The sequence below is a fragment of the Branchiostoma floridae genome, chromosome 10, assembly GCF_000003815.2.
Source record: "Branchiostoma floridae strain S238N-H82 chromosome 10, Bfl_VNyyK, whole genome shotgun sequence".
NCBI lineage: Eukaryota > Metazoa > Chordata > Leptocardii > Amphioxiformes > Branchiostomatidae > Branchiostoma > Branchiostoma floridae.
The window spans coordinates 16,282,007-16,294,804 of NC_049988.1; the positions used below are offsets into that span (position 1 = coordinate 16,282,007).

Genomic DNA, 12,798 nt, shown 5'->3' on the forward strand with positions numbered 1-12,798 from the left:
GGTCTAGTTATCCTTCATCTCTATCTAACACTAGTTCACCTTTATATGTGGGGTAACCTATATTCGTTGTTTTTAAAAACAGGGTTTAGGGACATCAGTTTACTGGATGGTGGTTTGAAATTGTAATATGATATTTTCAATATGTTGGAGGCTTGTAATCCCCAAATACCCATTTTTTTAAAGTACAACACGACTGATACAGGATACCTCGCGGATACAGGTGAACTGACAATGCAAAAATATACTTCACAACTCCACTCCGAGTTGGTGACATGTTCTCATCTGCCATGTTTAGACCTTGCTGGTCATAATCGCAGGTTGAATGCGCGCCATCTTGTGGTTTCTGTTGGGCTTGCAGGAGGATCGCCGCAGTAGTATGGAGTTACTTGTGCTGGGCATGACAAGAGGGCGTCTGGAATGGTAGAAGAGGCCTAAATTAAAAAATGACCTGTCAAAAACACTGAGAGGCTAAAAAAATTGACAGACCTCTCAAATATCTAATAAAAAAATGAGCACTAAATGTTCCATATTGTCTGCCATCATTCAATAATGTACCATCCATCCATCCATCCATCCACACACACCCAAAACCCATCCACCCATCCATCCATCCATCCATCCATCGATCAATCAATCAATCAAAAATATTAATGAAACAAGAAAATGGCAATGCGCCTGCCCTGTACTGCCTGAACGTTTTCAGAAATACGTGGCGGACGTGACGTACCGACAAATTGCACGTACGGCATACCCTTAACGTAAGGTAAATCTTGTAAACAAAAATCCACGTACTCCTTTGAGCTACTGGCGGCGGAGGACACGGACATCGGCGTCAGGTCCAGGTCGATCTTGTTGTGGTTGGCCGGCACCGCTGCCCGCTGATGGCCGCTCCTGCCCGCCACGCTAGCCGGGGCCCCAAGCTCCAGCGGCCTGCTAGCAGACGGGGGCACGCCGGTGCCCGCCTCGCGGTTGGAGCCCACGCGGCTAGATCTGAGAAAAAAAAGCAACGCCCATATTGTAACGCCAAATATAGCCTGGTATCAAGCCGTAATATAGCTCCCGAGTCTCTTCTCAGCTCCTCTTCTCAATTACGACGAGGAGAGAAGAGACTCGGGAGCTATATTACGGCTGGATACCAGGCTAAAATAGCAATTACCCATCCTTAACTTGCAATTTAAGTTTGGTTATTCTCTTTTCTGTTGTGTTTATCGGTTTATTTCATATCTAGTTGATTCTGTGTACGACGTACCAGTCATATTACTAATTTTCATAGAACAACCCCCTGGGAAATAGCATTTTTTCTGTGTTGCCATCATTATCATTTTGTGTTGGACCTTGATTTATCATTGTTTACGTATACAACCAATCAATTATATTTGATTTGACTTTCTGTAGTAATATTTTCTTGTTTTGCTGTCTTATAAGCCCATATGGGCTGGGCGACTTGCCGTTGCCAGACACGTTAAACAAACATTCATTCATTCGTTCATTCATACTCAAGCAACTGGATCTGAGTTAAAATCACGCGAAGCGTAAACCGACGTGTGACGTCAGCGAAGGATAAAAGGTGTCCGGCAGTTGGTATCGGCCCCCGTCTCTGTTAGTAAGGGATAACTGACCTGAAGAAACAAGGGAACTCCTTCTTCAAGTTCTTTCTGAACGCCTCTCCCAAGAAGACGTAGAGAATCGGGTTCAGAGCGGACTGAAGGTACGTCAAGGTCACCGCGAAGATCTTGAAGGAGTGCATCGCAAAATTGCGCGGGAATCCCTTTGGGTCCAGAACCTGCCAAATGAACAGAAAATTATTGTTATTATTGTTGTTGATATTAGTAATATGATTTCTATCATTTATTACCATCTTACCATTGTCAGTAATTATCATTATGTTATCATTGTTTCCATTATCGTTTTCGTTATCGTCATTTCTATTATTATTTTGTAACTTTAGGGAGGCGACTCGAAGAGGTGTCTTTCACCTGTTTTGCTTCCCCAAGCAATTTTCTATTTAGTTCAACAATTTTCTGTTTATTAAAACAAATTTCAAATAAAATCAACAAACAAACATAAATCAAAAACAATAACAACTATCATTGTAGATAAGTTTCAATTTTAATATTCAATTACAGGTCCATGATCATGTACATCTTAGGTCTAGCTTTCCCAAATTAAAAGGTACAATCAACTATACATCCATCCAAACAGCTACATATACGCCGCATCAATGTTGATAGACCTGACATTTTATCCGCAGACATACGCCCCCCCCCCCCCCGTAATAGAGAACGTAGTGCCTTGATTCACACGAAACTGTAGTGCAGATGGTTTGGATAGTGGCAACCGTTTCAACAATAACCAGCGCTACATTTACGTTTACGTGGGTGTTGATTGGTACCTGTGTTCATGACAGGAGCTTTTGGAGTGCCGAAAGATAATGAATAAGTGAATTTAGGCAGAACGGGTTAATTCGCCATGTTTGGTTATGAGTTGGGCTCAATGATGATCTCAAATTATCTGCATGCGGAACTTGCCAACACAACCTGTAACTAGAAAAGCAAGATTTTCTCGGAAATGCAGAATGTTTTCCCCGTAGCTTTTTGTCAAGCTACTCTATCGCACATAATATTATTTGCTTTTTTTTTTGGACCAGGTCATTGACACAATCATAATTTACTATTAGGCTCGCTCTATAGTATTACGTGCAAAATATTACTTTATTTACAACAACAGCTAATATGATAAAAATATCCAATCTAAGCTCTGATTAGATTTGAATTTGCGACCTGTGGCGAGTGCTAGCACTTACCAGTTCAATCTACTTCTTAAAATGCAAAGACCTTTCCGTTAACAAGTAATGGCCATGTTGATTTGATTATGTGGATAATATCCGCGCGCGCATCAATTTTTGACCGTTTCGAAAAATAAAACAAAGATTAAAAAGTTTTCAATCACACTGTAAATCATACAAAGCGGCTGCAAAATATATGCCGTAGAATGAAAAAATGATATCGGAAAACGTTTACTAATGTCATAGAATGACAAAAATGGAGGATCTATTGTTCGGTATACCATACTCTGTACTTAGTTTAGTCCTTTGTTCAACCTTCCCGACCACTTATAATTAGATTTCATGACGAAGGCAATTTTTTTAGGGCCAAACCTTTTTTATTCACACGCTCGCAGCAGTTTTGGGGTTCGCAGAGGATGTCATTTATATAGCCGTATAATATGTTTATGTTTATGTTTAGTATGGATGTGCTGCCCCTACGGCCGGTGAGGCTATGGGACCGTTGAGGTGAGGTGAGATAATATGTTTATTGCAAGTTCTTGCCCGAGGGCTAATTGCTGGTACAAACAACATATTTAACAAGGAAAATACAAAGGTGCTAGGAACTACATTCTATGACTATGTTGTGCTACTGAAGTGTACATGATACTGGTTGTTGTGTTTGACTTATTCTTTTTAGGCGGTGGATACAAATTTACCCACTTCTTTTATAATGCGTGGGTTCTTTGATTTTAATAATATAATTGATTTATATAAACAAATCAACATGGCCTATATGATATATGACAAACCTGCCAGAGGACGATCAGGTGGTTGGGCAGCCAGCAGATGGCGAACATCAGCGCCATGGCAACGATCATCAGGCACACCTGAGGTGGGGACAGGACATAAAAAAAAACATTCTCAGTCTCAAGGAAGCCCATCTGTGCTGGTGATAATCATGGTAGAATGTTTAACTTTTTTCCCAACACTAAGATATGCATAAATTAAATTTTCAATAACCACTGACGCCTTCTTCAGATCGATAATAACGTCTGAACGTTAACTCAGATTTTTTTTAAAACTCGGAGTTGAAAATTAACCCGGAACCTGGCGACAAGTAGACGTCATGACATACCCTGAAAACAACTACTGGTACCCATCCGGTATGTGGTATACACCGGGACAAAATTGTGGCTTCGGAGCCAGACGGGGGCTACACCAAGCAGTAGCCTAGGCCGCACTGCACTACTATTAAAAAAAGTTTTGTTTGTTTGAACCTTTATTTATTCATGAAAAAAGTGCTCTTCGCTCCAATCTAAGGTCGGCCATCTTACCTTTCGTTTCTTCCGGAGGGCCTTCTGTCGGAACTGGAAGGGCAGTTGCTCAATCCCAGGGTACACCGCGTTGCTGCCCCAGAGCTGCTGGATAACCCGCATGCAGCTCCATGAGGCCACCGCTAGGGGGAGCACGTAGGTCAGGACCATGATGCTGATCCAGTAGGCCATTTGTCCGTACAGGCTGTCCCAGCGCTGATTGGACATCACAAAATGTCGTCATGAGAAGTTGAACTTTGAATTTTATAGAGACATCACGAGACATTTCTACTCAAGTGAGATTTAGGCTTTTCCATAATGGCATCTAAAAGTCACGTGCCTTGTGCCCATGTTAGAAATATTGACTTGAAACGTTTCTATACGCACAGCCTATTATAGTCACTTTATCGAGTTTCTGGTACAGTCTGTCATTAAAGCGACGTAAATGTAAAAGCATAAGCAATAGCAAATAAGCACACAAACAAAACAAATGATATATAAAGCTATGACAGTCCATAAAGTATGCAGATTTTAGGAATGGCATTTAAATAAGCACAACAGAAAACAAACAAACAAGCAAACACAAAAATGTAAATAAAGCCATACTTCCATGCAGTAGGTGTTTTTGGTGTGCCATTCTACGTAAGTGAGGTCAAAGTTCACGGCTAGAGGTGACGAAACCAGGAGGGCCACTGAAGGTGAAACATTCGGCTCAAGGTCAAAAAATGAAGGTCACTTTCACGTTCAAGCATAACGCTGATAGTCAATAACAAATAGTATGATGTAACATAATGAACAATAAACTACCGTAACGATACTTCGCTTGATCCGTCGCTGTTACTGTCTTACACGTCGTTATAAAAAAAATGTACAATTGTGCAACAGTACAAATTTTACTTTAATTTTCAATTCAAGCTTCCAAATGATTTACGTGCCTAGTTCACAACACATACAGCATTCGGATCTGCTAGAAATTCAAACACAGATTTTTGTCAAGCCAACAACCCCAAACACTAGGCCGCCCGTCCATTTTCTTAAAAAGAAAGCCTTACACGAGATGCCAGATACATGTACTCAATCAAGTGGGTAGAATGTGGAAACGGCCAGGCGTTTTAGACAGCAACCAGTGACTTTCTTCAGGGTTTTTGAGGGTTGAGTGGGGGGTTAAATTAGTTACAATGTTGCATTATTGGTACTCTCCAAGCAGACTGGTAGTGCAATGACGATAGCATAAGCGTCACTTGTCGGAAGCAGGTATACAGGGAGTAAGCTGTTGATAACGGCAAGTATGTTACGTGACACAGGGTCGGAAATGTCACCAGCAACCTCTGCTTAGGAGAGTACATTATTGGAAGCTTTGAGTCTTTCCAATACCCCGTGGCCCCAATGGCGGAGCGGGTAGGGTGTTCGCCTTGCATGCGGTTGGTCGTGAGTTCTCTGCTTAGCCGCTCAGCACTAACGAGGCAGAGTATGGGAGTTGAACACACATCACTACCAGCGGACCAGACTGCTAGCTCAAATGTGTGGCTACAGAAATGGAGATGGGCGCCACCCCTATGTATCTGTTACAGATGTACGGGCAACTTTAACGTTTTAAGATTCTGAGAGTTTTGTTGAAAGCTGTGTTGAAGCTCCAAACATGGTAATTCTAAATTTTAGATTCTCGTCCAGTCACTGATAAAAGGCAGTGGATGGTGTCTGAATCGTCTGCCCGTAAGCAAGTAAGTTACTTGCGTATGTAAAAATAGCACCGCAATTTAAATTGATAGACCTCCGGAGATTCAATTTCTACCGAGGCCTGTCACAAAAGGATTATTCATAAGCAGCATATTGCAAGTATTGTCAGAAAAAAAAAACGTATTCACAGAATCGAAATGATATTATTATTTTTATTAGATCGGCCGACTAATTTCTCTTTGCAGCCATTGGTAGTAGAATTGTGAAGAGCTTGCATTATGATCCAATATGGTCCCTGAAACAACCAAAGGGGTGAGTAGACCAGAAAGAAACAACATCCCGACTCCCGGGATTCGAACCCGCGCCGAACCCGGGCAGCCGGATCTCAATTCCAACGTGCAACCCACGACGCCAAAAGCAGAGCTTGGTCATTTTGGCAGCGCCTGAACTCTACTGTTAAGGTGGGGTCACACATGCATATACATTCAAGTCCGTTTGAAGTGCGTATGAATCTCTTAGTCTCTACCAGGCTCCACAGGTCGCGGGAAAAATAATAGAAACTGGACAAACGTAAACAGGTAACATGTCAGACGAGTTAGCTGGGTCGCTAACCATACTTCTCGGCCAGCTAACTCATCTGGCACGTCATGTATCTATATTTGTCCAATTTGTACTATTTTTCCCGCGACCTGTGGAGTCTGGTAGAGACTAAGAGCTTCATACGCACCTCAAACGGACTTGAATATATACGCATGTGTGAACCCACCTTAACATCCCCATGGTTTCTCTATATCAGTTTTATTTGATCTGCCAGTGTTTTGTGCGTAGCCGCGGAAACATAATCATCAGTCTATCAGCAAAGGCTCATTTAGCGAAGACCCTGCAGCAATGTCGGAACTGAAAGCCGAGGCATCAATGAAATCATCGGAATCGTACCCAGAGGCGGTAAGTTACCGATACACGTGTCTTGCCCAGCTCCTTCCCGCCTTTGATGTGCGAACTCATTGCGAGTACGGTTTCGCAATGTAATATAGTTTATTGCCCTTTGTGAAGCTGCTGACGGCCAGGTTGTGCTGAATAGGTTCAGAGATGCTTGTTCAGAGAGATGCTTGAAACGAGGAGAATGGGGAAATTTTTCGAGAAAATTCCAGGAAAGATGCTCTCTATGATAAATACCAAAATGAATGAAGACAAATTCCAGGTTGTCGCCCCTTAATGGCCACTATTATAGCCCTTTGTCTAAACCCTTCATGTCATGATTGTTGACAAGTGGCACGAAGTGACAGCGTGATAACACCCGTGGAGTGGGGAGTGTCGTCCGGGTAACATTAATTGGGAGCACATGTAGAGGGATGGGGTAAGAGCACAGGTGGTAAGGGAAGACGGGGATTCGACCTGGAGAAGCCGACAGAGAAAGACGTGTCTACCAGAGCTCCGAATAAAGTCTTCTATCCGCAAACATCATGCCTCTGTTCTGATTCTACTGACTCACTCCCTGGCCACCGTGACACAAGCACGCTTTCTACAGAAAACTCTTCTGATGCGTTGCCTCGCTTACCGCAATACTAGTGTCCACTTTTCTAGCCTTTTGTGCACACCCTTCAGATCATTTTTGCTGACAAGCACGCTTTCTACAGAAATCACTTCTCCAAGATTTGATATGCGTTGATGAATCAAATCAACCAGTCGTTGTGAGACAAGCTCCATATACATGTTCGCGTGATGAAGTTAAACGTTCATAGTTTCCAAGAAACGGTGACGTGTGCGGCTGAATATTGTCATGGAGAGGTAGAGGAAATTGGGTCTGAGTGGAATATTGGTCTACAAGCTGCCAAGCAGATGTTGGAGTAGAAGAAGTTAATGTTTTCTGAGTGAGTAAAGTGAAAGTGAAACTCAAAGCGTGTCTGACCTTTCTGACGTTCAATGTCACTTTTGAGAACAGCGCTTAGGCTGAGGGAATTGATCACTGCACGAAATGACTTCGCATCTTGGTGGATACGTACTGTACAGGCAGATCTACCGTTAGTATAACGAGTTAAGGCCCCTTCACACGAGAGCAAGAATGAGCCGGAATGCCGTCAGAATGAAAATTCTTTTCTATTCCTGGGAATCCGTACTGTATTCTAGAAATTCTCATTGCATTTCAGATATTTGTGCCAGTTCTTTTGGCTGGCCCAAAAGTTTTTAACATGCGAAAAACTTTCGAAGTGGAGAAATATCGAACGGCATTCAAAGTGTATTCTAAGTGTATTTTAACTATTCTAACTACAATATGACCACATTCTACGGCATTCCAACATTATTCGAACCATTCTTATCTCATTCGATGGAGAACCGAAACGGCAAGCCACCTCGAATCCTGCCAGAATGTGGCCAAAAGAAAATCTGGGATTTCTAGAATACACTACGAATTCCCAGGAACAGACAAGAATTTTCATTCTGACGGAATTTTGGCTCATTCCTTCTCGTGTGAAGGGGATATTTGGAATTCCCACCCGAATGCCCCCAAATGGGGCACGACTTTTGCAAATACTCCATTCCGGGCTTTTGCCCAAATGATCTCACAGTCTGTGTCCAGATCTGGTCTGTGGGGGACAATCAGATCATCCCTGTTTGCCTGAAATACACCACCTCCTGCGCCAGTTTGTCAGTCTGTATGTATGGGCAACTTTAGCTTTAACCCACCCCTAGAAACAAGAGTTGGAATGATTTTACTACTACCATCGCCTACCGTGGACCCAACATCTGGAACAATCTACCACCAGACATACGCACAGCCCCAACTCTAGCTTCCTTTAAGAGACTCTTAAAGTAAAGGAAATGACCGAAATGATTGGACTCGAATCAAGTCTCTCGCTATTATGTATTTTGCACCATGTATGTAAAATTGTGTATATAGACTCACAAGACTCATTAGGACTTCTAATGACGTAAACTGTATCTCTGTTATTAGTGTTATATACGTTCTTCCCTCATGACCTCAATGAAAAGCGGCCTGCAGGCCGATTCGAGCTTCTCATGAATCAACAAAGGTTGAAACAAACTACTGACCGGTCCAGATGGCGGTGCTGATGACGAGGGCGGAGCGCGGAGTCCGGTAGTTGATGGAGGTGATGGGATGGACGATGGCGAAGTACCGGTCCACGCTGAGTGACGTCATGGAGAAACAGGATGCCTCTACGGTCACCTAGGGAACCGAACAAACAACAAACAAACAAATAAATAAATCAAACATCGATTACGTGATCGTATTGAAACAAGGAGGTTGAATAGATTTTAACTTTCTTTCTGACTTCACCTAGGGAACCGAACAAACAAACAAACAAACAAATAAATAAATAAATCAAACGTCGATTATGTGATATCACTGAAGCAAGGAGGTTGAATAGATTTTAACTATCTTTCTGACTCAGTTTTGTATTGTCAGACTGTACATGAACAAGATAGTCTCCAAGCAGACCCTACGGTGCCTTAGAAATAGTATCAAAGCTGGCCAGGGACTTGCCCGTTTGACTCCCTTAGCCGGCTATCTCCCTTTGGCCGCCTATACTCCTTTGCCAGCTTTGATACTATTTCTAAGGCACCGTAGGGTCTGCTTGGAGACTAGAACAAGAAACAGTCATGCCTTCAAATACCAGAGTTACCAACGTAGGATTGATGTGTTCAAAATCCGTGCTTTCCCAGAACTATCGTAGAGTGGATTGTTGTCACCAAGCACAGTGGGGACATTTTCTCTGGATAGCTTTAAAGAACGGTTGCAGATAGATGTGCAAATGTTGGGTGCGACGGATCGTTCAGTGTAATATAACCAGCTGCTGTCGCACCGCGTGCCTGCGAAGCTGGTGTGTTACGCCGAAGTGACTTAATAGATACAGATACATGTTGGGTCACTTCGGCCGAAATCTAAAAAAAAGGGGGGGGGGGGATCCCTATCTACCGATCGTTTTTTTCAGGACAGGAGTCGGAAACATAAGTTTTGTATTCCAGGCGCAGCTGACCTGCATGAAGTAGAAGACGAACTTGCACATGCTCCTGCCCAGAGTCCAGCTGGTGGTAGCAAACATGTAGGCCGTGAAGGGCGAGCAGAACACGAGAAACGAGAGGTCCGCCACCGCCAGGTTCACGATGTAGTGGTTCGTCGGCGTCTTCATCTCGTTATATCTAAGGGAGCGACAAGACATCGAAGACCTCAAATCTCTCTGAAATTTTTTTTAAAACTCCTGGAAGGAGAGTAACCTCCTGACGGAGTATTGTGGTTGGGGTTGTTCTGCTGTTTGTACCGGCTATATAGATATAGATATAAAAGCTGGTGTGTTACGGCGAAGGGTGGTCATACCGACTATAGAGATACAGATACAGAAGCCGGTGTGTTATGGCGAAGGGTGGTTACACCGGCTATATGGATGCAGATATAAAAGCTGGTGTGTTACGGCGAAGGGTGGTTACACCGGCTATATAGATACAGATACAGAAGATGGTCTGTTACGCCGAAGGGCGGTTACACCGGCTATATAGATACAGATACAGAAGCTGGAGTGTTACGCCGAAGAGCGGTTATACCGGCTATATAGATACAGATACAGAAGCTGGTGTGTTACGCCGAAGGGCGGTTACACCGGCTACATAGATACAGATACAGAAGCTGGTGTGTTACGGCGAAGGGTGGTTATACGGGCTATATAGATACAGATACAGAAGCTGGTGTGTTACGGCGAAGGGCGGTTACACTGGCTACATAGATACAGATGCAGAAGCCGGTGTGTTACGGCGAAGGGTGGTTATACCGGCTATATAGATACAGATGCAGAAGCTGGTGTGTTACGGCGAAGGGTGGTTATACCGGCTATATAGATACAGATGCAGAAGCCGGTGTGTTACGGCGAAGGGTGGTTATACCGGCTATATGGATGCAGATATAAAAGCTGGTGTGTTACGGCGAAGGGTGGTTATACCGGCTATATGGATGCAGATATAAAAGCTGGTGTGTTACGGCGAAGGGTGGTTATACCGGCTATATAGATACAGATGCAGAAGCCGGTGTGTTACGGCGAAGGGTGGTTATACCGGCTATATGGATGCAGATATAAAAGCTGGTGTGTTACGGCGAAGGGTGGTTATACCGGCTATATAGATACAGATGCAGAAGCCGGTGTGTTACGGCGAAGGGTGGTTATACCGGCTATATGGATGCAGATATAAAAGCCGGTGTGTTACGGCGAAGGGTGGTTATACCGGCTATATGGATGCAGATATAAAAGCTGGTGTGTTACGGCGAAGGGTGGTTATACCGGCTATATAGATACAGATGCAGAAGCCGGTGTGTTACGGCGAAGGGTGGTTATACCGGCTATATGGATGCAGATATAAAAGCTGGTGTGTTACGGCGAAGGGTGGTTATACCGGCTATATAGATACAGATGCAGAAGCCGGTGTGTTACGGCGAAGGGTGGTTATACCGGCTATATGGATGCAGGTATAAAAGCCGGTGTGTTACGGCGAAGGGTGGTTACACCGGCTATATATAGATGTAAATATGAAAGCTGGTGTGTTACGGCGAAGGTTGGTTACACCGGCTATACAGATTTGTTCGTGCAGAATCTGTCAGGTTTTATGCTATATCATATGATAAACAAGACGACCGTACTTGGTGATGATGTAGATGACCAGTGTGTTGACGGACACTCCCACGGCACCGATGATAGCGAACAGCGCGGGCACCACCCAGGCTTCCGGGCCCAGATAGGCGTCCACAGGAGCCACTTCATACTCCGTGGTGAAGTTTCCTGTCAAGGAATGAAATATAACGTAGGTTGTAAACAATGATAAATCAAGGTCCAACCAAAATGATGATGATGGCAAGACAGGACAATGCTATTTCCTAGGGGGTTGTTCTACACAAACAGTAATATGAATGGTACGACGTACACAGAATCAACTCATTATGAAATAAACCGGTAAACACAACAGTAAAGAGAATAACCAAACTTAAATTGTTGAAGAGATTCATTAGTCACATATGTACACAGTTAATAGAATTTTCATTAATCATTGATTGATTGAATGAATGAATGAATGAATGAATGAATGGATGGATGAATGGATGCATGCATGCATGAATGAATGAATGAGTGACCGACCGAACGAACGAATGAATGAATCAATCAATCAATACAAAGATAGATAGATAGATATATCGATAAGCATATCATTCAATAGATGGATAGATCTATCGATATCATGCTGAAATTGTGTAGTGTAGTGAAGTGACCTGTCAATCAATCAATCAATCAAACAATAAATCAATCGGTCGATTCATTCATCAATAGATCGATTGTCAATCTCTGCAAAGAGGCCAGGCAGTACGGAAGAAGAAGAAAGCAAAAACTCTGCCACACCTGTTCTGTTGTTCCAGCTGGTGTCCAGAAAACCGTCGGACCACAGGTCCAGGTCTGGCGGGAGGATGTCTGCATCTTCCAGCTCCATCGTGTCCTGCTGCAGCCGTCAGGCCGCTCCAACTGCGCGCGCTTTCTGTCATCGGAAAATTACAAGAACCTTACGTTACAAACAGATCAGATGTTACAGACACACAAGAGGAGGGAGTCACGTAGAAATAACCTGATCAAATTTAGCAGCAGAGTAGAGCCTCACTAGTTTCAAGAATCCACTAGCCTTCAAATCAAGAAGACCTTCACAAACAAAATCATGATCTGACCGTGCTTTCTGTCATCAGAAAATTACAAGAAGCTAACGTTACAATCAGATCAGATGTTACAGACACACCAGAGGAGGGAGTCACGTAGAAATACCCTGATCAAATTTAGCAACAGAGGAGAGCCTCAAACCGAACGCTTTCAAAAATTCACTGGTTTTCAAGAAGATCTTCAGAGACAAAATCGTGATCTGACCGTGCCTTCTGTCATCGGAAAATTACAAGAAGCTAACGTTACAATCAGATCAGATTTTACAGACACACAAGAGGAGGGAGTCACGTAGAAATACCCTGATCAAATTTAGCAGCAGAGGAGAGCCTCAAATAGAACG

At 43.3% G+C, this 12,798-nt stretch overlaps 1 protein-coding gene across 1 annotated transcript; it reads right to left on the reverse strand.

The window, feature by feature from the left end:
- Window positions 1-209: 209 nt before the first annotated feature.
- Window positions 210-12,273, reverse strand: LOC118424966 (G-protein coupled receptor 54-like). Its single transcript, XM_035833776.1, has 10 exons — window positions 12,153-12,273; window positions 11,402-11,540; window positions 9,756-9,918; window positions 8,809-8,944; window positions 4,687-4,772; window positions 4,102-4,296; window positions 3,577-3,654; window positions 1,616-1,783; window positions 793-1,034; window positions 210-412 (listed from the first exon to the last, which is right to left on the reverse strand). The coding sequence occupies exons 1-10, from the start codon at window positions 12,238-12,240 to the stop codon at window positions 292-294; spliced, it is 1,416 nt and encodes a 471-aa protein (XP_035689669.1). The 5' UTR covers window positions 12,241-12,273; the 3' UTR covers window positions 210-291.
- Between the last annotated feature and the right edge of the window lie 525 nt (window positions 12,274-12,798).